The following is a 24,819-nucleotide window of genomic DNA, read 5'->3' as shown; positions in this document are numbered from 1 at the left end:
AAAAAGAGGCATTCAAAGAAAAGAACACGGTCCCTACAGTCAAACATGGCGGAGGTTCCCTGATGTTTTGGGGTTGCTTTGCTGCCTCTGACACTGGACTGCTTTACCGTGTGCATGGCATTATGAAGTCTGAAGACTACCAACAAATTTTGCAGCTTAATGTAGGGCCCAGTGTGAGAAAGCTGGGTCTCCCTCAGAGGTCATGGGTCTTCCAGCAGGACAATGACCCAAAACACACTTCAAAAAGCACTAGAAAATGGTTTGAGAGAAAGCACTGGAGACTTCTAAGGTGGCCAGCAATGAGTCCAGACCTGAATCCCATAGAACACCTGTGGAGAGATCTAAAAATGGCAGTTTGGAGAAGGCACCCTTCAAATATCAGGGACCTGGAGCAGTTTGCCAAAGAAGAATGGTCTAAAATTCCAGCAGAGCATTGTAAGAAACTCATTGATGGTTACCGGAAGCGGTTGGTCGCAGTTATTTTGGCTAAAGGTTGTGCAACCAAGTATTAGGCTGAGGGTGCCAATACTTTTGTCTGGCCCATTTTGGGAGTTTTGTGTGAAATGATCAATGTTTTGCTTTTTGCTTCATTCTCTTTTGTGTTTTTTCATTTAAGACAAATTAAATGAAGATAATAATACCAAAGAATTATTGTTTGCAATAATTTTCAGGAAGAAACTGAGTATTATCTGACAGAATTGCAGGGGTGTCAATACTTTTGGCCATGACTGTATGTGCCGGGCAGCGATCTTGTCACATAGTAACGCTGCTTCTCCTCTGATCATCTGTCAGTGTGAGATCAGAGGAGAAGTGGCGTTACTATGTGCCGGGCAGCGATCTTGTCACATAGTAACGCTGCTTCTCCTCTGATCATCTGCCAGTGTGAGATCAGAGGAGAAGTGGCGTTACTATGAGTCAAAAATACAAAAAATAAAAAACACAAAAATAAAAAAAAAGTAAAGAAAAAAAAAGCAGGTAGGCAGGCTAGGGCTATGTCTAGGGTTAGGGCTAGGGTTAGGGGTGTGTTGGGGTTAGGGTTGGAATTCGAATTGGGGGTTTCCACTGTTTAGGTACATCAGGGGCTCTGTAAATGCAATATGACGCCCGCAGACCATTCCATCAAAGTCTGCAATCCAGAACGTCACTACTTCCCTTCCGAGCCCCACTGTGTGCCCAAACAGTGGTCCCCCCCCACATGTGGGGTACCAGCGTACTCAGGACAAATTGGACAACAACTCTTAGGGTCCAATTTCTCCTGTTACCCTTGTGAAAATAAAAATTGGGAGCTAAAAGTTCATTTTTGTGGAAAAAAAATGATTTTTTTATTTTCACGGCTCTACCATTATAAACTTTAGTGAAACACTTGGGGGTTCAAAGTGCTCACCACACATCTAGATAAGTTCCTTGGGGGGGTCTAGTTTCCAAAAAGGGGTCACTTGTGGAGGATTTCCACTGTTTAGGCACATCAGGGGCTCTGCAAACGCGACATGACACCCGCAGACCATTCCATCAAAGTCTGCATTCCAAAACGTCACTACTTCCCTTCCGATCCCCACCGTGTGCCCAAACAGTAGTTTTCTTCCACATATGGGGTACCAGTGTACTCAGGACAAATTGGACAACAACTTTTGGGGTCCAATTTCTCCTGTTACCCTTGTGAAAATAAAAAATTGGGGGCTAAAAGATCATGTTTGTGGAACAAAAATGATTTTTTATTTTCATGGCTCTACGTTATAAACTTCTGTGAAGCACTTGGGGGTTCAAAGTGCTCACGACACATCTAGATAAGTTCTTTAAGGGGTCTAGTTTCCAAAATGGGGTCACTTGTGGGGGTTTCCACTGTTTAGGCACATTAGGGGCTCTCCAAATGCGACATGGCGTCCTATCTCAATTCCAGCCAATTCTGCATTGAAAAAGTCAAACGGCACTCCTTCCTTTCTGAGCTCTGCCGTGTGCTCAAACAGTGGTTTAGCCCCACATACGGGGTATCGGCGTATTTGGGAGAAATTGCACAAAAAATTTTGTGGTTCATTTTCTGTTTTTACACTTGTGAAAATAAAAAAAATGGTTCTGAAGTAAAATGTTTGTGAAAAAAAGTTAAATGTTTATTTTTTCCTTCCACATTCCATTCATTCATGTGAAGCACCTGAAGGGTTAATAAACTTCTTGAATGTGGTTTTGAGTACATTGAGAGGTGCAGTTTTTAGAATGGTGTCACTTTTGGGTATTTTCTGTCATATTGACCCCCCAAACTCACTTCAAATGTGAGGTGGTCCCTAAAAACAATGGTGTTGTAAATTTTGTTGTAAAAATGAGAAATCGCTGGTCAACTTTTAACCCTTCTAACTTCCAAAAAAAAAAAATTATGTTTACAAATTTGTGCAGATGTAAAGTAGACATGTGGGAAATGTTATTTATTAACTACTTTGTGCGATATCACTCTCTGATTTAAGGGCATAAAAATTAAAAGTTTGAAAATTGCAAAATTTTCAAAATTTTTGCCAAATTTCGATTTTTTTAACATATAAGCGCAGTTCATATCTAAGAAATTTTACCACTATCCTGAAGTACAATATGTCATGAGAAAACAATGTCAGAATCAGCAGGATCCGTTGAAGCGTTCTAGAGTTATGGCCTCATAAAGTGACACTGGTCAGAATTGAAAAAATTGGCCTGGTCACGAAGGCAAAAACAGGCTCAGGCGCGAAAGGGTTAAGGGAAACCAAGTAAATATTTTTTCAGTGATGTGTCAGCATTCTGTAGCTCCAAACGGAAAATACCCACCATAGTGGGAAAGTTAGTTTTTTGACACACTGCACTTTATAGACACTGGGGCACTTTTTGCTCTATGGGTTTTTAAGCAAAAGAGACCTTACCTGTCTTTTTTTTTCCTTTGCGAGTACACCCCCCTGATGACATCTCATCGCTGAGAAAGAAATGCGCCGGGAGGGATATTTTTCTGGGGTAGATTTTGAGAGCTATACTTAGGTACTGCTCTTGTTATGGCAGAAGCATATGCAGGTGGCACAACAGGGTAGATAGACTTGACAGTTGACTATAGCAGTCTCTGAAATTTCACATCTCTACAGCTCAGATGGGTGAGATCTACACTTTTTTCTTTCTATGCACTGTGGCACCTTGTATTTGACTTTGTCATACTCACATGGCACCTACCAACATAGGTTTATCAGTTACTGAAGCACCCATGTAGGGCCTAATTATGGGTCTGTGTTTTTGTATTGTTTTGTCTTCCCTGGGCTACTCCTGATTTTATATTAAGGAATCTTTCTATGCTGTTTAGATAGTGAAGTGCAGACCTTTTATCAAATTGAGAATCTGTGGTCAGACTTGAAGATTGATGTTCACCCTAGGAAACCATCTAACTTGAAGGAGTTGGTGCAGTTTTGCTGTCACGACTCGGTTGTTGGGTGTCATGTGATGAGGGACTCCTTCCTTGTCACTAACGCTAGGGACACCCTATCTCACCCCGTTCCCCGGGTAACTTCTGATGGTGAAGATGTCGGGGCCATGTACCTTGCCTTAGCGTCTGAATCCGCCCTCGGTCTGTACCCTTTCTCCACCCAGGGAAGAGAGGAGTATTAGTGTACCGTAATACACCAACCAGACTAATAAGGTAATACGAACAGGGGTAACGAAAAATACCAAACATACCGATATATATACACATACATATACTGTATATATATATATATATATATATATATATATATATATATATATATATATATATATATATATATATATATATATATACACACACACACATACACACACAGAACAGAGGTATCTACCGGGAATTGAAGGATGGGAGTTAACCCAGATTAGGAGAAAAAAAGGAATTTTCACATGCTCAAAACCAAGCAATAGTCACAGATAAATCCACCAACTGAAATAACCAACCACCTCCAGCCATGCAGCGAAAGCTTGCTCTGACAAGGAGTCCTAGCCAGGACCCAGTTTATATAGAAGAGGGGAGTGGCTAACAGTGCACAGCTGAGAGCCTTAACTCCAGGAGCTCTCAACAGAGCAGATTAACCCCTGCACTGCCCACAGAAATTTACACTGTTTATTATTAAGGTAAAGTGCTTCTAATTGGTGCAGGAGTACGAGAAATCAGACGCTGTGGTCTTGTGGCTCCTCTCTGTAGCAGTAGACCCATGACGTTTGCCTTGAGGAATGGGCAAAAATACCAGTGGCAAGATGTGGAAAGTTCATAGAGACGTATCCAAAAACAACTTGCAGTAAGGCTATTTGTCGGACAGGCCGAATGTTACTCGTGCTACTGTGAGCAGCTTGCATGACCTAATTGTGCTACCATACTCTGCAGCATTCCTGGACTTGTTTCACAACACACACATCTGGGATATCATTGGTTGTTAAATGTAAATGGAGTAGTTAGCATCGATCTTGATGATTTGCCCAAGTGAATTCAACATGGAAGAACATTCCTCAGTCAATCATTAATACACATTATCATACGATCAATGAGGTGAAATGCGCTGAATGAATAGATATTTTGAAAATACGGTTTCCAATATTCCATCATTTCTATATCATTTACATGTCTAGAGATTTCCATTATAACACAACTTTTCAAGGTTGAGGAGTGTACATTTGTCAGATGTCTACTATTTATAATTACTAGTATACCTGGGACATGGTATATCTTTTCATAGCACAGACAAGCAACTATACTATATTGAATAGTCCTTCATATAATATCACTGACATTCCACATCTTCTTGTTCCTTTCCGTTGAGGCCTATCGCCTCACCGCACTAATCTAAATATCCTTTTGCGGCTCATTTCAAAGTTTTTTTTTACCATATCCAGGTTCCTCGCATCATGTTCTCACGTTTTATGGAATTTAATAGCCCTCTGTTTCTGTACTGTTACATATTTAGACTGTTAACTGGTTCATGCAGCAACAGGAACACCCGATTCTTACTCTATGGCTGGTCCGAACTATGAAAGCAATTGTTTCCATCCACCTTTCGTGTCTCCCGTTTCCCTTATAGTTTGTAAGCTTGCGAGCAGGGCCCTCACTCCTATTGGTATCTGTTTTGTTACCATCCACCTTTCGTGTCTCCGCTTTTTCCCTTATAGATTGTAAGCTTGCGAGCAGGGCCCTCATTCCTCTTGGTATCTGTTTTGTTTCCATCCACCTTTCTTGTCTCCCCTTTTTCCCTTATAGACTGTAAGCTTGCGAGCAGCGCCCTCACTCCTATTGGTATCTGTTTTGATCTATGTGGTTAGTGGTATGCTGTAATGACTATTGTCTGTAGAAGTCCCCTCTATAATGTAAAGTGCTGTGGAATATGTTGGCGCTATAGAAATAAATGATTTATTAAAAATCTTTTTCAAGGGTTATGTGCATACAATTTCTGTTCCACCAGCAGAGCCACCAAATTTTTTATAGGTGAAGCAGCTTCAGGAAAATGTGGGTTGTCTTTTTGTGAGGGGGCTCTGGAAGCCAACAGAAGGATTAACATCTTATTTCTTAAAGAGTTATCAAACCCTGAAGCAGTGAAAAAAAAAAAAAAAAAAACATTTTCAGGACTGGTATTGGGGCCCTTTTACAGGCTAGTTCCACCTCAAAAGGACATGCATGTGTACGAATACCATGAATTATATCTGTACGTTTGTCTTTTCTAGCGTTTCCTTCAATTAAAAAAAAAAAAAAAAAAAAAAAAAAAATCAAAAACTTATTTTTGTATTACTCAGTTATTGTAGATTTTTAATTACTGGGGTATGTGAGAAGATAAATACTAAGAACAAGTGCAGCATCGGGTGTTTACATTTCATAAAGAAAATAAATGTTTAGAGCAGATTGACAGCACCACTAACAAGTCTCTTAGGTCTTATTCATATGTCCCTGTTGCATCCATTTCTTTTTTTTTTTTTTTCATTGATACAACCCTTAATCTATGGTGCTGTTTATATGTCTGTCTTTCAAGGACCGTCTCCATGCAAAACACAAAGACACGTCCGTTTTTGGGGGGGCAGCACAGATAAAAAGAGCCAATATAAGTCTAGGGTCCATGAAAAACGCGTGTAGCACACAGATGCAAAAAGCATACAGCCGGTGTGATTGAGGTTATGTGCACACGTAGTTTTAGGTGCTGCGGCTTTGGGAAAATTCTCAGGTCAAAAGACCTGCGGTTTAGCCCTGCGGTTTCACATCTCTACAATGGAGGTGTGAAACCGCTACGGATTCCGCACAAAGAGTTGACATGCTGCGGATTTGAACTCGCAGCAAATCCGCGCGGAAAAATCTGCAGCATGTGCACAGCGTTTTTCAGTTTACCATTGAAAACAATGGTACTGTACAACGCAGCTAAATCTGCTGTGGACCCGCAGGGCCAGAAACACTGCGAATCTGCAGCAGAATCCGCACCGTGTGCACATGGCCTAAAATTGCAGAGGATAGGAGAAGCTTTGTAATTTATATCTTTAGCCATCCATCCATGAAAAAAACTGTTGGTAAAAACAAGACACACCGATAACATACGGAGGCAAAACACTGATGACACTGGAACCATTTTTTCTTGTATGTGTTTAAACATGGATGTGTGAATGAGGCCTTAAATGGATGATCAATTTCTTAATGTGATGTAAGATAGGATTCGGAAGAGAGGGGCTCTGAATATAACAGGTTACTCAGCCAAAATCATTATTGTGCTTTTTAGGACAATGAATTACAAAACAATAGAATACGGTAAATTAAAAAAACTTTTATTGAAAATTGAAGATAAAACAGATCAAAAACCATTTTCCAGACCTTACTGTTAAGGCTTGTCCAATGTACGTGTGAAATGTATTTGTAGGGTACAGCCACAGGTTTCTTTTCTCCTCTTAGATGGTGGATACAATATATTTATCTTCACATCAAACAAAAGGATATGAAAATCTGATATAACTTTTATAATGAATGACCAAAATACTGATTATTAAATGTTTCTTTTAGATCAAGATGGAGTATGTGCATCAATGTATATAAACGAAAATAAGATATTAAAGAGTGTTCACCTAAAATATCTGCTAACGAAACTTATGTTCAATGGATCAAATTGGCAAGTCTGGGTCCTAGTCACCGATATTATTCAGTTTCCATGGTACGTCCACCCGATATATAAAGTGTGGGTAAAAGATCAGCAGGCAATATCTGGATAAATTACACTTCTAACGGACTAAAGGGATTGTCCACACTTCAAAAATACATCGTAAATTAGCCCAGAGTGGTGCAAAATAAATGAAAAAAATAATGTACTCTGCATGGTCTCCACTTCTGATATCCTGGCTTTGTCCATGTAGACGTGCAGCAGACAATCGACTGCCCTGATTGATTATGGCTCGCACAGAACGTGACATTTACAGCCACTCTCTTCCGGAATGTGAAGACAGCAGCCGAAGCTTGGGTGCAGTGATCTTTTGATACTGCCTCGATGTGGCACCGATCTGGTAGGTTGGTATCGATTTTTTCCTTTGGCCCATCTACCAAGTGTTTTAAAAGGGACTGTCAGCACAGGTTGACGTTCAAACCAAGTCTTGCCGCTCCATGGCGGGGCCAATCATTTCTATACACCTCCCACCTGCTTGTTTTCCCTCATTCTTTGTCAGCTCTGGTTTCATAGGGTCAGAGAACAGTAAAGATAGATGAAAACCAAGCAGGTGTGAAGGTGATGCCCTGCTCTGAAGCACAGAGTGTCTATACAGTCATTCTGTGCCAACAGTCCCCTTAAATTAGGGTACCACCCTGTAAGGCTTCAGCTTTCACCCTAATACTATACGAGGCAAGATGTGCAGTGAATAGCCTGCAGCAATTATTGACATGCTGCTAATTTAAAACCTGCACTACAGGTTCACTTCCATGCAGATTACTTATGTAACATACAGAAGAAATTTGGTAACATGTCATTCATTTGTCTGCTACTCCAATATGGTGCAGATTTTCCACCCCAGGGAATATGAGCAGAAAATCCACTTGTGGTTGGCCCCCTGTGAAAACACTCTAAAGTGGTTCTTTAGTTGTTGCAAAGTTTGTTTCACAAGAGTGTTGAAAATGTATTAAAAGACAGTCCATACAATTGTACAGCCAGTCTATAGCAGAGCTCATACTGCGATGTATGTGCCCCCTGACCATATACTCTACACCCATCTCAACGCTGACAATATGGAGACTTAGGCCATGTTGCTAACTGGTGTGGCACATCTTTCTGTTTCCCCTGAAAGAAAGCTACATCTGCTAATAAACGATTAGAAGAAACTGAAGGCAATAACATTTTTCCAAATCAGTTTACAAGTATTGTGCAACTTCTTGAATATGTCTTAAATTTCTAAACATATTTGTATGATTAAACTTCTAAGGCATCACCCAGTAGGGCAACAGTACAGCACAAGCCCAGCAGCTACAGATGCAATTGTGTGTACAGGTCAGGCACTCCTCATTTCTGGCTCTGAGAGTATCACGGGAATGTGTCACCACGTTTTCTCCAAATAAACTAAAAGCACAATTTTTAAAGGGACTGTCAGCACAGAATGACTGTTCAAACCAAGTACGGGCACTCGGTGCTTCATGGAGGGGTCAAACATTTATATACACCTTCCTAGCTGCTTGTGTTCCCATATCTTCCACCCCCCAAAGCCCTCTTTGATTGACAGCTCTGGCCTCAGAGTCAGAGAAGGGCAGCGATTGATGGGATCCAAGCAGGTGGGAAAGTGTATATAAGTGTTTGGCCTCACCATGAAGTACCGAGAGCATGTACTTGGTTCAAACAGTCATTCTGTGCAGACCGTCTCTAAGGCTATGTGCACACGGTGCAGAATTACCTGCGGGTTTTTCCACGCGGAACCGCAGGTAAAATGACCTGCGGTTTCACACCTCTACTATGTTAAAGGTGTGAAACCGCCCAAACAATTGACATGCTGCGGTTTGTAAACCGCAGCAAAACCGCACTGTGAGCACAGCGTTTTTGAAACCCCATAGGGTTTCATTGTACTGTACTATGTCAGCGGAACTGCTGCGTTTCCGCAGGGGCAAAACCGCTGCGGAAACGCAGCAGAATCCGCACCGTGTGCACATAGCCTTAGCCATCCAAATCATCACGCCAGCAGTCAGTGTATAAGCCTCCTGGCTCCTTCATCAAAAATATCTTATACTCCCACACCATTTACAAATCAGCATGGTTCAGACTGAAGGGTGTCCCTGGGCTGTGCTTGGCACCTCCTCTCTTCCCATAATCGCCAGCCCTACTGTCTTGATGGACATCATACACTCAGTGATGCAAATCTCAAGCCTGTGCCAGCGTCTGCCTCACTTCTGGGTCAGCAGCTCCCTCAAGATAAAGCAAGCCTGCTCAGGTATATGCTCCAATGCACAAGCTCAAGATCTGCAGCGCTAGTTGGATCACGTAAGAAACGCCATCCACAGCCATCAAGAACCGGTGGGACGGCGATTGCGGGGAGAGAGGAGGTGCCGAGGACAGACCAGAGACACCTATATAAAAAGATCACATCGAGGAATGTGATAAAAGGTATTTTCATGGATCTGCTTACACACAGATTGCTGGAATGATGTGTAGAAGGGTTTAGAGCTGGTGCTTTTAGTTTATTTGGAGAAATAGGTAGAAGCGATCCATTCACCACATGTGAAGGATCCGTGCAGAAGAAACATGCGGTGCCACATGAAGAAGTGATGGAGAAAACTTACAGCGTCCAGAATCTTCATAAATTCACTATTGAAAAAGTTAGGTCACAGTTTTGGTAACCAGGAATTACAGGCCAATGCATCTCAGACTACTCTATCAATTGTTTGCAAACCATCTGAAACAAGTTTGTCTTTAATTCCCGGCTACTGAACCTGTGACCTCTAGACTTTTTCAATTTTTCAGTGATTTTACAAAGATCCAGGATGCTGGAATTTTTCTCCATCACTTTTAGTTTTTTTGCGGAAAGACTATTGACAGGTTCCCTTTATCATTAAACTACATTCAATGCACTGTGCAATAAATACACCCAATATTCACATAAATCTCAGAAAGGCGACAAAGATGCCCCATTCATCCAGCAATTCAATAGTCTGATCTTCTACCCGTATCCCACTGCTAATTGATCTCACAATATAATGATATAATGCATAACAGAAAAGCCTTAGGTACAACCGGACTGATAAAAGATGGTATGGAATAAGTAGAAGTGTACATTGACAGCTCAAAGCCATGTATTACCGGAGAGTTGGAATTTCATTAGGTGATACATTTACTGGGTATTTTGCATAAATGATCGTCATACAAGACATTGGCATCGTCTCATATTTTTGAAGGTATCTTCTGATGAGAGTTGACCCTTTTTCATTCCTTTACATAAGATCAGCTGGTTAACGGCATCACCATCTAGTAAACGCCATGGTAGGTGACGAGCAGGAGGACCCATACACCTTTCTCCAGCACCAGCATTTATCAGTCAGCATAACCCCAGACCTCACCTCATTCATAGCTTGTGCTTCTAAAGTGAATCCACTCTATTTTTATTTTAACTAAATAGTTACCGTAGGTAGCCCCCTCCACCCCGCACAAAGTCAATAATCATAGTAAGAAAAGATCACTAAAAATAGGAAAGTTCATTTTATTATGAGGGAAAAATAAGGAAATCTCCTTGTAGCGAGCTTCAGGAGAGAGCTTTAGTTTTGAATCTTGGCAAAACACAAGATGAAACTCAATTTATTTCTTATGCTCTGCATTTACAACAGGGAGGGGGTCTTCTGTACCTTGAATAGGGTTTCACGGCATTTGACTAAGGCACTGCATCAGGTCTTTGGTTCACGGTTACCAAAAGTCTTAAACCAAAATCTCATTTATAACAAGTTCTCATATCTTAGATGCACAATCCAACGTATAGAATCCTCATGGGCAGGAGTCTCTAGAAGTAGTATGAACCTTTCCTGTGTCTTACCAACATCTTCAATATGATGGAACTATGTCTATGACATTAGAAAGCTAAAAAGAAAAAAAGACAAACAAACCATGAGTTTGTGTGTAACCACAACAGAGATGCTATGTGGCAAATTGTATGTCTACCTCTTCTGTCGTGTGATAGGGAAGCCTTATCCTTGTGTGAACATATATTGCAACTAGCTTCCCCACAGACATGCTTTCTGCAAGTTCCTGAACTATGTACAGACATAAGCTGAAAGCCACTGTCATACAAGTCCAAAGAGTTGCTCCCAGTGTCTTGTTGTCTGCAGTGCAGACGTCGTACCAACAGCACTGCAGACAATCTCTGCCCCGAAAGGCTCGTGCCGTCAACCGCTGAGCTCACAGTTTGCAGTGCTGTCAACATGCCGCTGCAGGCAATAACAGGCAGCAGTGGAGACTCTGTACTGGAGCCAGGGATGGCGAGTAAAGCAGTTTGTAATTAACACACACACACACATAAACTGAAGCATGGAAACATCGATTTTCAAAAATCAGAAAGCCTTTTTAAATCCCTTCACGACATATGACGTACATTTAAGTCATATGTCGTGTTCCAGACGCATCTTTCCCAGACATGATGGCTGATTTAAACAGTCATGTGCCTTCAATCTCTCACAGCGGGATTTAACATGCGCCAACAAGGAGGAAAGTCAATCTAAGCTCTTATCAGTACTCCCAAGACGTGGATCGCAGTGCACAGATGGGTTGTCATGGTAGCAGGGGGTCTGCTGATGACCCCATGCCTCCCATTACCATTTCCCTGTGATCGCCGGCCCGTGGTTCATAGGTGATGCACTGTTATGTAAAGTACAAGTGACTGGATGATTGCAGTGATTGGATGAGCACAGCTTCAAGTCGCCTAGGTTGACTATTAAACACAGTGAAAGGTTAAAAATAAAAAAGTTTTAAAAGATATATGAAAATATATCATTGTGTTCAGAAATGTGCAAACAAAATATCAAATTATAAGTTATTGCTCTTGGAAGAAGGTGAGGAAAAAAAAAAAACTGCGTGAAGGGCTTAAGTAGAACCTGTCACTCACCTCAAAAATTCTGAGTAAGATAACTAGTAAAAAAAAAAAAAAAAAATCCCTGTGTTCTCCCAATTCTCGCAAGTAATTCACTTTTTTTTTTTTCTTTCTTTGAGGTACAGTATGTGACATCTTTGCTTTCAGGTAAACTAAGCGTTTCCTCAGAATCTTTTCTGGGGGTGTGCACTTTCACCGTCCCATATGCGGCCAATCACAGCCCAGACAAGAAAGAAAATGCACACCCCTAGTGAATATGCTGAAGAGAAGTCCAGTTGCACTACAAGCAAAGATTCCACATACTTCAAAAAAGTGTCAAATTTGAATATCATTGCACTGGAGTAACGCAGTGCAAAACTTAAAACAATGACAGAATCATGGGAGCTCAGGGATTTTAACTCAATTCTTTCGGGTGAGTGACAGGTCCACAATTATTTGCAATTATATTAAAAGGCAGTATGTTCAATAGAAAGAGAACAAAAGGTGAACAGGGAAATAGAAAAAGTTAGACTATTAGTACTGTTGAGGAGTGCCTTGAGGTTAATTAAGTATTTGATCTTAAGACATAAGAGATTGAGAGGAACTACCCATAAAGTGTATTATTTCACCTTACATGAGCTTTTACAGATCAAAGTGTGACACTAAATATTGCTGCCATTTTCTGTTTTACCACACACCATGTGCTCCATTTGCTGTTATCCAAGATGACACCCACCCTGATGACCTCATGGATCCGCCCACGATGCCCACTCTGATGACCTCATGGATCGACCCATGGACTAGCTCACTGCCCAACCCACTAACCAATTTAATACATCTGATCACTCCCATTTTAGAGCTAACCGAGCCCCCTTACAGGGGATCTAGAAATCTATGTTCAAGTTAAATAAACTCTCGGAGCTGCGCCATAGAATGACATCCGACTGTCTCTGCTATGACTTCATTAGTGCACACTTGATCAATATCCATTGGGCCAGAAGCAGGGAACTAGTGAACATTTCTTATTGTTCAACCTAACATTTTATGCCAAAAGAATAGGTAAAGGCACTGTACGCAAATATATTGAGGAAAAAGATTGAGATGTTTATCACCGACTCAAGAAAACAAAAAATTATGATTAAAAAAAATAAAATAAAAAAAAAAATTACAATTGATAAAATGTAACAATTTACCTGTATGGGTATCCATGGTACTTGGATCTGAAGACAGAAAGCAGCCAGCTGAAGAATAGCACCACCAGCCCCAAGCCTGCCACACACATCACTATGAAAAGAAGATGGTTCACATTACTATATGGCAGAATGAAACTTTCTATACCTTCTCCCCAAACCATAAATTAGTAAATTGCAAGTAAAACAGTAGACAAAAACCTTGATAAAGTAAAAAACAAAAATATAGTTCTTTACAGAGATTGGTCACTTGGTAGGATTTTCTATCACAATCTATTAAGCCATTTAAAAAGGAGTCAGTCACCATGAGAATACTGAAAGTAATGGAATGGCTGTATTGATTTTCCCCCAAATACTTTTCTTTTTGGCAATTGCCAAATGTCATCACAATCTTACTGTTAGGTAACTACGGTAATATAAACCTACAGACAAGATGGACTTCAACGCACCAAAATAATGTAAAAAAACAATTCTAATATATTAGTATAATAAAAATGCCCGAGAATTCTTCCACTGATTGTTTGACAGTAAAGTGTACGCCTCACGATCCCTCAACTGACGATGCGTCTCCCTTTCATACATAACCGATGGCCAGATGACCACATCCCCCCCCCTCCTTGTCTGCTGGGTAAATGAGACTGCATAACGCATGGACCCGAGTTCTCTCAGTGCATTACGTTGTGCCCTTGTAAGGTTGTCCCTCTTTTTGTTCTTGAGGAGTACTCTAAAGTCTTACAACACTAATTTATTAAAGAGGTCTATTTGTGGGCAAATGGAGAAGGGGGTGAATGTGATGGTTCTAGGAACAAGGGAACATCTGCTTCCTGGATGGTTAGAAGTGACACGATAGCGGCCGTGCATCCGCCATGATTACAGCGTCCATATGATACACCTGGGTAGGTCCCAATATAAGACAATCTGATGTAGCTTAGTCCACACAGCCCCCCCTCCCTTCCGTCCAGGAAGCCCACCACATGAAATGCGTGTCGGGGCCACGGCATAGAGCACCAAGTATCCCACATAGGCAAGCACCTCTTGGCAGCACTATTCACGGCACTTTATATATTTTTGATAGTCCTGGTCTTTTTAAGCTGGATACAGGCATGAGGACCACAGTACACTGGATGTTCTCCCCATATTTCCTGGGAGAATATTACACTTGGACTTATTGACGCATTATAGACATTTTACTGTCCTGCTTTTGTCATCTGACTCCTGCCACAATTTATTACCTCTGTGCCTTGGCTTCACCATGTCCATTCATCCTTATCCTAAAAATAGGTTTCCATTATCTTGGAGTTGCCCTCCTGTTGTCCTTATTTACGATGGCATTTACTCTGCTATTGTCCTATCATACCAGAAAATGGTGTTTCTGGTATGATGACATTTCTTGTTACACTGTTAGGTAACTAATGTACAATCACTTCTTGTAGTCATGATATTGAGTGCGGTCAAGTTTTGGTTAATCTTTAAAAGGAACCAGTCATGTCCCCAAATGCAGATATCCGGTCAATTTGCAGATAGATAGCGTTAAAATGACAATTCCTCCATGGAACCAGTGAGATTCAGTGATAGAGGTGCGGCTTTGGTCACTGCTTATTACACCAAGTAATGGATGGAAGCAAACCATGGCACTGACCGACAGCTCGCGCTGCACCTTAAAGGTAATTTGTCACTAGGTTTTTGCTACCAAATCTGAGAACAGCATGATGTAGGACCCAGATTCAGCAATGTATCTCTTAAAAAGCTGCTTGTTCTTGTTGCAGGTTTTAGAAAATTCTCTGCTGCAAATCTTCCAGTTCTGTAATGCAGAGCGCTGTATAACCCCGCCTACACCACTGATTGGTGCCTATGAACAGTGTACATGGAAAGCAGCCAACTGTTCATAGGCAGAAAGCTGCCTATCAGTGGTGTGGCTGGGGTTATACAGCACTCATGAATATGGAGGACTACATGGCAGCAGGTCTAATAGTTCTACAGTATTAAAATTCATGTTTTATCACCAGGTGATTATCAAAACTACAACAAGCAGCCTAGTTAGTGATACATTGCTGTAATCAGGAACTCTGGCTCTACATTATGCTGCTCTAAGATTAAGCGGCAAAAACCTGGCGACAGTATCCCTTTTATATAAATCTTGTCCTGTACAAGAAATAGCCACAAGTACTATATGTAAAGTCACATGACTAAAACAAGTCATCATTTTCCAATCTGTGTGCGCAGAGATACAAATCAGTAGAAATAACAGGCCAATGCCTGTAGCTGCACTACTGATGCCGAACAGCATGTGTCCGTACAGTCACTGCCAGGCACAGAATGGTCTAGGAGATCCTGTGTGAACGCAGCCCTTGTCCATCAACATTCTCACAAACTCAATTTGCTATTATTCAGTCCAGTTCTGACATTGATGTAGATTAATCTGAACTCATGCATGCAAGATTCCCCTAATAACACTGCACCTGACAAATCTGAAGGGAGTATGTGGCCCCAAGTAACAAACTCATGTGGCCCCTAATAGAAGGCTTTTTACTGTAGTTCTACTTGAGATTTCACTTTTAGATTACTCACTCTTTCGTTTTCCTACATCCATTTCAGAAGTAGCAGCTTCATGTAGAAGGACCATTCCCAAAGTTACTCCACCATCTAAAAGTCAGATGTAAGGGAAAAGAAGCATATTCACACTAGGCCTTATATGATCTAGTGTAATATTAGCTTGTTTGTCTACTATACTCCTTGCAACTTACTGGAAGCATAGCAAAAACACCATGGTAATTCAATCGAGTTGAGAGAAAGACTCACAGGAGCCTGGTCCAGCAGCCACAGCGGCAGCCCTGTAACCTGCTACCTGATGTGATCCCCAGCACCGCTTCTGATTAGTAGGTCGGCCATGACATAACCATTGTGGTTTGACGCACGCAAGTCAGGCCTACTTATCAGAAGAGATGCCGGGGATCCCAGCAGGTAAGAGGTCCTAGGACTCCGGGCCCAGTGACCACAGACTAACGACGTACCTGCTTGACCCAGGTCCTGCAAAATGTTTTTCTAAACTCCTCTGAATAATAGTAATTCATGCTACTTAGCCTCGGTTTTAATAAAGCTTTCTTTGGTTTCAGAGAAATATCAAAAACTGTTAATTGAATTTTTTTCTAGTTTCCCTTTAAATGATGCTGTCACAGACTGACAGTGACCTCTCACTGGTTACACCGCCACCCACCCGCACCCAACGTATGACACAAATGTACGCCTCATGTCAGGAAGGGGTTAACCCAAACAAAGGATACTGAACAGGAGAACGATGTGAGTTTCTGCCACAAACTGAGCTTGGCTGCTTCCGTGTATATAATTCTGCAAGAAACATGAGAAAAAAAAAAATTAATAGTGTTTAGCATAGATATAGTAGGAGGTAGTATAAAAAGGTCTGATATTACCATTCAGTAGGGTCAGCTACGATGCAAATAATGTATTCTCATTCTCTACAATTAGTAACGCTCTCCAGAATCTGCATTTTTCTTACTATGAAAAATGTAAACTTCTGACACTATGGCTATTATCTTAAAAGGGAACCAAACATGTAAAAAAAAAAAAAAATTGCTATTAACCTGCAGATATAGGGTTAATCTGCAGGATATTTGTGTTCTGAAGCTGTGCGACCACCACACTGAAAGCCCCGCTGTTGGAGAGAAATGCGTTTTCTTCCTCCCAGCAGTCTCCGGCTTTCAGTCATAGACTTAGTCAATGCTTAGTCCATAGTGAGCGGCGGCTGTAACCACGCATGGCACTGACTGACAACTGGCTCTGTATGGATACACTGGTGACCAGCCTGTCAGTGTTGGGGCACAGTTACAGCTGCTACTCTATCCACTGAGCAGTGATAGAAGAACACCGGCTGTGCCTCTATGACCGAAAGCCAGAGACTGCCGGGACAAATAAAGTTAATTTCCTCCAGAGCCACTTATTCAGTGCGGCATCCGCATGGCTTTAGAACGATATTAACCTGCAGATTAACAGCGTTTGGGAACATGACAAATACCCTTTAATTCCTGAGACACTACTAAAATTGAACTTCCTCCTACTAAACTCTTTCCAATCTATCCTGGATGCACAGTTTAGTTCATTTCTGTCCAGCCACTACACAGATGCTTCCACCTTTTGCCAGTCATTGCAGTGGTTGCCCATCTACATCATAATGAAACGTTATCAAATCTCCTTCCCCATCTTCCTATACCACCATACCGGTGTTCTCCATATAGCGCCAACATTTTCCATAATCCCAACCTCCCACTCCAGTCTCAAATAATTCCGTAGTTCTGCGCCACTTCTCTGGATTTAATAACTTCAGACAATAAAAGCTGTAAAGTGGTAGTCTAGGATTAGAAAAACCTGTATATATTTTTTCCAGAAACAGAGCAACCGCTGATCACAGGTTGTGAGACTGATATTGAAGCTTAGCTCTAGTCACTTCCATGGTTCTGAGTTGCCCAATAGTCAGTGGTGATACAGTTTCTGAATGAAAGCAGACAATTCTTTTTCATCCCTACACAACTATAAACATGCCCAAAAGTCAAGCCATTTTAGACAAATTTATCACATCACCTTACTAATCTAAGTCTTCTCGGTTCACCCTTCCAACATTTTTCCTGAGATACCATCCAGCTCCTGAATGGACCAGAAGAGAACAGTATGGTGGATTGTCTGTGCAAAGAGGAGTTTGAGAAGTTGGCATCCATTGAGAATTAAGACGTCTGGAAAATCAGAGGAACCATGCCAAAAAGGAGGAATTTTAACCAAGCATAATGCATTTATTGTGAGCTCGGGGGTCTCCTTAATGGCCACAGAGGAGTCTTCAGTTTGTCAACCCATTATTAATTAGTGCATCTTTAGCCACTGTTTTCTTGGCTTTGCTAGCCTGAAGAAAAGGATCAATCCTCTAAAAATAAGGGATAAGAAAAAAATAATTTACCACTTGACCGGTATGGGGGTTCTTGTGAGCATATGGGGGTCCACGGATGTGATTCCACATTTGTCCAGATGTCATTGCTAGCACAAAACACTGAGACATGAAGGAAGAGCATTAGAAGAGAGGAATGTCAAGTAAAAAGTTAAGCTATTTAAAAGCAGCTTATTCAACATCCCCCATGAGTGAATTTAATAAACCGGGAGTGTTGAGATTTCAGCTTGCGAGGACGATAGTATAAAAGCAAGAAAATGTTATAAAATAAGAAACAAGAAAAATAAAACAAACAAACAAACCTTGCAACAGTGTCAAAATCCCTCTTAGGCTATGTTCACACATGGCGATTTTTTCCGCGTGATTTTGCCACGAAAACTAAGCATCCTATGGGATTCCGCAATGCTGTTCTAATGCTGCGGTTTTTACAGCGGCGGAAACGCTTCACGGTAAAAAACGCAGCATGCTCATTAATTTAGCGGAATCCCGGCGATCCCGCACCCATAGGAATGCATTGTTCTGCTTACTTTCCGCATGTGGCTGTGCACACCATGCGAAAAGTAAGCAGAACATTTGCGGATGGTACCCACGGCCCGCAGGAGAGGAGACTGTCCTCCGGGCTTTGGGTACCATATCCCTGCAAAAAATAGAATTTAAAATAAAAAATATTGTTATTCTCACCTTCCGGCGTCCCGCGCAGCCTTCCCGCCTCTCCACGCTCCCGGTCCCAGTACACCTTTGCGAGAATGACCGCGATGACGTCCGTTCTTGCGGTCATCGCGAATGAACGCGAGACGTCGCGATCCCGCGAGAACAGATGTCATCGCTCGCAAAAGTATGACCGGGAGCGTGGAGAGAGGCAGGAAGGCTGCGCGGGACGCCGGAATTCGAAAATAATATTTTTTTTTATTATTTTTTACATCCTATCTTTTACCATTGATGCCGCATAGGCAGCTTCAATAGTAAAAAGTTTGTCACGCTCGTCAAACTATGTTTGACGAGCGTGACCAACCTGTCAATCAGTTCTCCAAGCGATGCTACAGATCGCTTGGAAAACGCTAGCATTCTGCAAGCTAATTACGCTTGCCAAATGCTAGTTTTCCTGCGGGAAAATCGCGGGAATTTAAAATGCGATTTTCCCGCGGAATGGAATTCGGAATGAGTATTTTTTTTTTATGTTTGGAGCACTATGTGGTGCCCACGACACTGCACGGAGCACTATGTGGTGCCCACGACACTGCACGGAGCACTATGTGGTGCCCACGACACTGCACGGAGCACTATACCATCCGGTTTCTGAACTATTGTAGAAATTATCTGTGGCATTGTACTACACCTACAGCAGGGATAATGTCACATGCATCATTCATGTGACCGCTGCAGATAATCACTTGTCATGTAAATTATTCATGTGACCACTGAGACATCACTGCAAAAAAAACCAAAAAAAAACAAAAACCAAAAGGATATTTGTGATAACTCACCGTAAAATCCTTTTCTTCGAGACGCTCATTGGGGGGCACAGGAACTGTGGGTGTATGCTACCGCCATCTGGAGGCTGACACTAAGTAAACACAAGGTTAGCTCCTCCCCCGCCGTATACACCCTCGCCCTGCTTGCGGGCGGAAACTAGTTTAGTGTAAAAGCAGTAGGAGAACAACGACAATCAGCCTTAATGCAAAAAAAAAAATAAGTCTGGAAAAGAACCACCCTGACACCCACAAAAAAAAAAAAAACTGCACATTAATTAAAACAAGAGCCAACTGGCTAATAGGGTGGGTGCTGTGTCCCCCAATGAGCGTCTAGGAGAAAAGGATTTTACGATGAGTTATCACAAAAATCCATGTTTCTCCTTCGTCTCATTTTGGGACACAGGAACTGTGGGACGTCCTAAAGCAGTCCCTGGGTGGGAGAATGACGCACCGATTCAAGCTACATGCACCTCTGGCTTAAAAGGTGCGCCACTGCTGCTTGGAGAAACCTTCTACCCAGGTTCGCATCTGCCGAAGCCTGAGTATGGACATTGTAATGTTTAGTAAACGTGTGCAGGCTAGACCAGGTTGCTGCTTTGCACACCTGCTCCGCCGAAGCCTGATGCCGAAGAGCCCAAAAGGCTCCAACTGCCCGAGTAGAGTGTGCCTTGATCCCTGATGGAACCGGCGCACTCCTGATGCGATAGGCCTCCTGAATAGTTAAACTGATCCATCTGGCTATGGTCGATTTTGAGGCTGCGAGTCCCTTCCTGCGCCCTTCAGGCATCATGAACAGCGTGTCCGTCTGGCGAAAAGGTGCCGTCCGCGACACGTACCTCCTGAGTGCTCTCACCAGGTCTAACGTGTGAAGAGCTTTTTCCACGCAATGTACCGGTGCAGGACAGAACGAAGGCAAGACAATATCCTCATTAATGTGGAATGAGGACACAACCTTCGGCAGAAAGGGGGGAGCTGGTCTAAGCACCACTTTATCCTTCTAGAAGGTGAGAAATGGTGCTCGGCAAGACAGAGTGGCCAACTCAGAGTCTCGCCTAACAGAGGTAATGGCTACCAAAAATACCACCTTCCAGGAAAGGAACAAAAATATCCTGTAGCAGCTCAAAAGGAGCTTCCTGCAGGACACTCAGGACCAGGTTAAGGTCCCAGGCGTCCATCGGTGCCTTATAGGGTGGTACCAAATGAGCGACTCCCAGGATAAAAGTCTTCACCTGCATATTGGTAGCAATTTTTCGCTGGAAAAGGACGGACAACGCCGATATCTGTCTCCTAAGGGAGCTCGGGGCCAGACCTGAGTCTAGGCCTGACTGGAGAAAAGCCAAGATGTTGGGAATAGAGAATGTCAGGGGAGAAAGCCCATGCTCTCGACACCAAGCGAAGAAGACCTTCCAGGTGTGATGGTAAATTCTCGCCGAGGAAGCCTTCCGGGTGTTAACCATTGTATCGACCACCTCGCGCCCAAACCCTGCTTGAGTTAGAATCCAAGATTCAACGGCCATGCCGTCAAACACGGGGCCCCTGAGTTCGGGTGGAAGATCGGTCCCTGGGACAGTAGATCTGGGCGCTCTGGCAGTCACCATGGGACGTCGGTGAGCAGTCTGGGGCCAGCAGAATTGCTGGAACCTCTTCTGTTTTGATCTTTTTGACACCCCTCGGAAGTAGTGGCAGCGGGGGAAAACAAGTATGGAAGGCAAAACTGGTTCCATGGTAGAACCAACGCATCCACGGCGACCGGACCAAGCGACGATCACGGCCACCTTGGAGTTCACTCTAGATGCCATCAGGTCCACATCCAGTGTTCCCCACCGTTGGCAAATTTCCTGGAAGACCTCGGGGTGCAGAGACCATTCCCCAGCTGTGACCTCCTGCCGTCTGAGGAAGTCTGCTGCCTAATTTTCCACGCCTGGGATGTGGACTGCTGATAATACCGACTGGTTCCTCTCGGCCTAGAGAAGCACGTGTGCCACCTCGCGCATGATAGCCCTGCTGCGCGTGCCCCCTTGAAGATTTACATAAGCAGCTGCCGCGGCGTTGTCTGACTGAATTCGAATGGGACGTCCTGCTAGGAAGTGCTGAAAATGCTGCAGCGCCCACCGGACCGCTCATATTTCCAACAAATTGATCGGGAGGCATGCCTCCTGTTGTGACTAGAGTCGTGTGGTGGCGAAAAACTGCTCCCCAGCCGAGGAGGCTGGCGTCGGTTGTGATCACTAGCCAGTGATCCGAGGGAATCGGTTTTCCCTGAAGGGAGGACCTGTTCGTCCACCACTCTAGTGACTGCTTGACCTGAGAGGACAGCCGGCACTGCTGATCGAGCGTGAACGGGTTCTTGTCCCAAGATGACAAGAGGCCGTGCTGCAAGGGGCGAAGATGAAATTGGGCAAACGGAATCGCTTCCATTGCTGCCACCATCTTCCCTAGTACCCTCATCCCAAAACGAATGGTGTGAGGGACTGGCAGCTGAAGCCTCTGGACCCCTTGCCGGAGCACTAGGGCTTTGTCTTGAGGGAGAATTACCAACCCTCGGGAGGTGTCGAAGATCATCCCTAGGAAGGAAATCCTCTGGGCTGGGACAAGGGATGATTTCTTCCTGTGACCAACCACCCTAAGCGGGAGAGGGTATCCAGCGTAATGCTGACATTCTCCTCGCATGCCCGAAACGAGGGACCTTTCACCAGGAGGTCGTCTAAGTATGGCAAGATGACTATGCCCCGAGTGTGTAAGATGGCCATCACGACTGCCATTACCTTCGTGAACACTCTGGGGGTAGTGGCTAGCCCGAAGGGCAGTGCTGCAAACTGGAAATGTTGGCCATAGATGGCGAACCGTAGAAACCTTTGATGCTGAGGAAAAATGGGGACATGCAGGAAGGCATCCTGGATGTCGACAGAGGCCAAGTACTCTCCCTGCCCCATGGCAGATATAACTGAACTGAGAGATTCCATTCTGAAATGTTTGATCCTGATGAACCTGTTCAGGAGCTTTAGATCCAAAACCAGCCTGACTGTCCCGTCCTTTTTGGGGACTGCGAACAGATTGGAATAAAACCCCTGAGCCTTCTCGTGCTCTGGTACGGGAACAATGACTCCGTTGTATTGGAGTGAATTGATGGCCCCTAGCAACGCCTTTGCCCGGGGCTCGACTTTGGGAAGTCGGGACAGAAAAAACCATCTTGGGGGGTACCTGATAAACTCTCTCTTGTACCCCAAAGACACCACTTCCGCCACCCATGCGTTGTGCGCTACCTTGACCCAGACATGGCGAAAAAAAAAGAGCAGGCGGCCACCTACCCTGCTGATGTCGCCTAAAAAGTGCTCCGAGTCATTTAGCTGAGGATCTCTGGGCCCTGGTTCCCCTTGACCTGGGCTGGCGAGCGCACATCCTCCCCATTGGCATGGCTCTATATGATACCTGTCGCTCCCTATCCTGGTTGGAGCGACTTGGTGTGGCCGAGCTGGCTGCTGCGGTCCACCCGGGGTTGCGAAAGGCCCGAAAACATGCCGGAGCCTGGCGAAACGGCTGTTTAATCTTTTGCTGCGGGAGGAAGCTGATTTTTTCCCCTGTAGCATCAGAGATGAGTTGATCCAACTTTTCCTCGAACAGGTGGCCTTCCTGATAAGGGAGGGAAGTCAAGGACTTCTTGGAAATAGAACCGGCTCGCCAAGTTCTTAACCATAGGGCTCTCCTAATGGCTACTGCGTTTGCGGCTGCAAGTGCCGCACAATTGGCCGCATCCAAGGAAGCATTGATTAAATAATCTCCAGCCATAGCAATCTTACCCGCGACCTCCGATACCTCTGCAGGCAGGTCTATCCTGCAAGGCCTTGTTCAACAACTCTGACCATGACATCATGGTCTTGGTTACACACGTTGCCACGAACGAGGGAGAGAGAGCTGAACCTGACGCCTCAAAAACTGAGCGAGCGAAACTCTATGAGCCGATCAGTGGGGTCCTTAATGGACGAGCCACTAGGTACACACAACAAGGTCTTCGAGGCCAAGCGTGACACTGGTGGATCCACCACTGGGGATTCCGCCCATTTCTTACGGAGTTCCGGGGCAAAAGGATATCTTGCCTCTATTGTCTTCTGGCCCGAGAAACGCCTATCCGGCCGTTCTCTGTGACGCTGCACTATGTCTTCAAACTCTGGATGAGTGCCAAACACACTATGCGGTCGCCTAGCCCGCTTAAAGGATACCTTATGGCTTGAGGCCAGGGTGACATCATCCTCCAGCCCCAGGGTCTGATTAACAGCATCAATGAGGCTGTCCACTGTTTCCCGACACCCCGGGGTATCTAAGTCCAGTGGCTCGTTTGACTCACAATCTGAACTCTGCCCGCTCCCGACCACTGGTGAAGGAGAGCGTGATGCTGAACTCACGAATGCCGAGGCACCGGACGGGCCGGGAGATACCAAGTGGGTTTCGCTTCCTTCGCACCTGCCTGGCATGAGAGCGGCCCCTGCAGGCCGGAGGCTCTTGTGAGGTGGAGGACCCTTCCCAGATAAGTGAGCCACCATCCCTGCCCCTATCTGGAGCGCGAAGAGACTCGATCGCCTTTGTAAGCGATGCCATAGACAGCGATAGTGAGAGCCCATTCCGGAGGATTTGGATCATTGGACTCTGTCACAGGGAAGGGCTCCTGAGCGCGTTCGGAGTCGCAGGCTTCGCACAATTTGCTGCTCTGCGCCTTTGGAAACGAAGCCCTACAGCGTAGAGGAACGTGTGCGCCTTCCCTTTCCCAGCCATATTGTCTCTGCCAGGTCTGTACTGCCCTACTGGAGACTTGCGGGGGGGGGGGGGGGGGGAGCACCCCTTGAGAGTCTATAGCGTGCTTCCTACAGACAGACCGCACTTACCCAGTCCTGCATCCCCTGCACGCACCACCGATCCCGGGTCATGCTCACTAACGCTGTGGGGCAGGCCGACCTCTCTTCCCGGTCGCGGCCTACCCCGACATGAAGCCGGGGGCTCAATTTATCCGGTGCCCGCCCAGGCTCCGGAGGGCGGGCCGCCGGAAGTGACATCGCATGGGGAGGGCGGGACTTCCGCCGCAGCCTACCCCCGGCCGAAGCCGCAGGCTAAATTTTGAGCATCTGCCCGCCAGGGGCGGTGGTCGATAGGCTGCCAGCACGCGGATGGCGCTGGGTCACTACCCCCGCCTCCACCCGTCGCTATGGGAAAAAAGGAC

The 24,819-nt window shown here is 44.3% G+C and overlaps 1 protein-coding gene across 1 annotated transcript in view; it reads right to left on the bottom strand.

The window, feature by feature from the left end:
• Positions 1 to 10,628: 10,628 nt before the first annotated feature.
• Positions 10,629 to 24,819, bottom strand: part of MAGT1 (magnesium transporter 1) — a 57,398-nt gene continuing 43,207 nt past the window's right edge. Inside the window, exons 6-10 of the mRNA XM_073556200.1 lie at positions 18,151 to 18,240; positions 16,472 to 16,535; positions 15,759 to 15,833; positions 13,194 to 13,284; positions 10,629 to 11,015 (exon numbers count right to left, since the gene is read on the bottom strand). Of these exons, the coding sequence (XP_073412301.1) occupies positions 11,000 to 11,015; positions 13,194 to 13,284; positions 15,759 to 15,833; positions 16,472 to 16,535; positions 18,151 to 18,240 (336 nt within the window). The 3' untranslated portion in view covers positions 10,629 to 10,999. The remainder of the gene's footprint in view (positions 11,016 to 13,193; positions 13,285 to 15,758; positions 15,834 to 16,471; positions 16,536 to 18,150; positions 18,241 to 24,819) is intronic.

Source organism: Dendrobates tinctorius, unplaced genomic scaffold (genome assembly GCF_039654945.1).
Source record: "Dendrobates tinctorius isolate UK_male_01 unplaced genomic scaffold, ASM3965494v1 ptg000231l, whole genome shotgun sequence".
NCBI classification, from domain to species: domain Eukaryota; kingdom Metazoa; phylum Chordata; class Amphibia; order Anura; family Dendrobatidae; genus Dendrobates; species Dendrobates tinctorius.
Note: the sequence above shows the minus strand (reverse complement) of the source record. Positions and strands in the feature narration are given on the sequence as shown.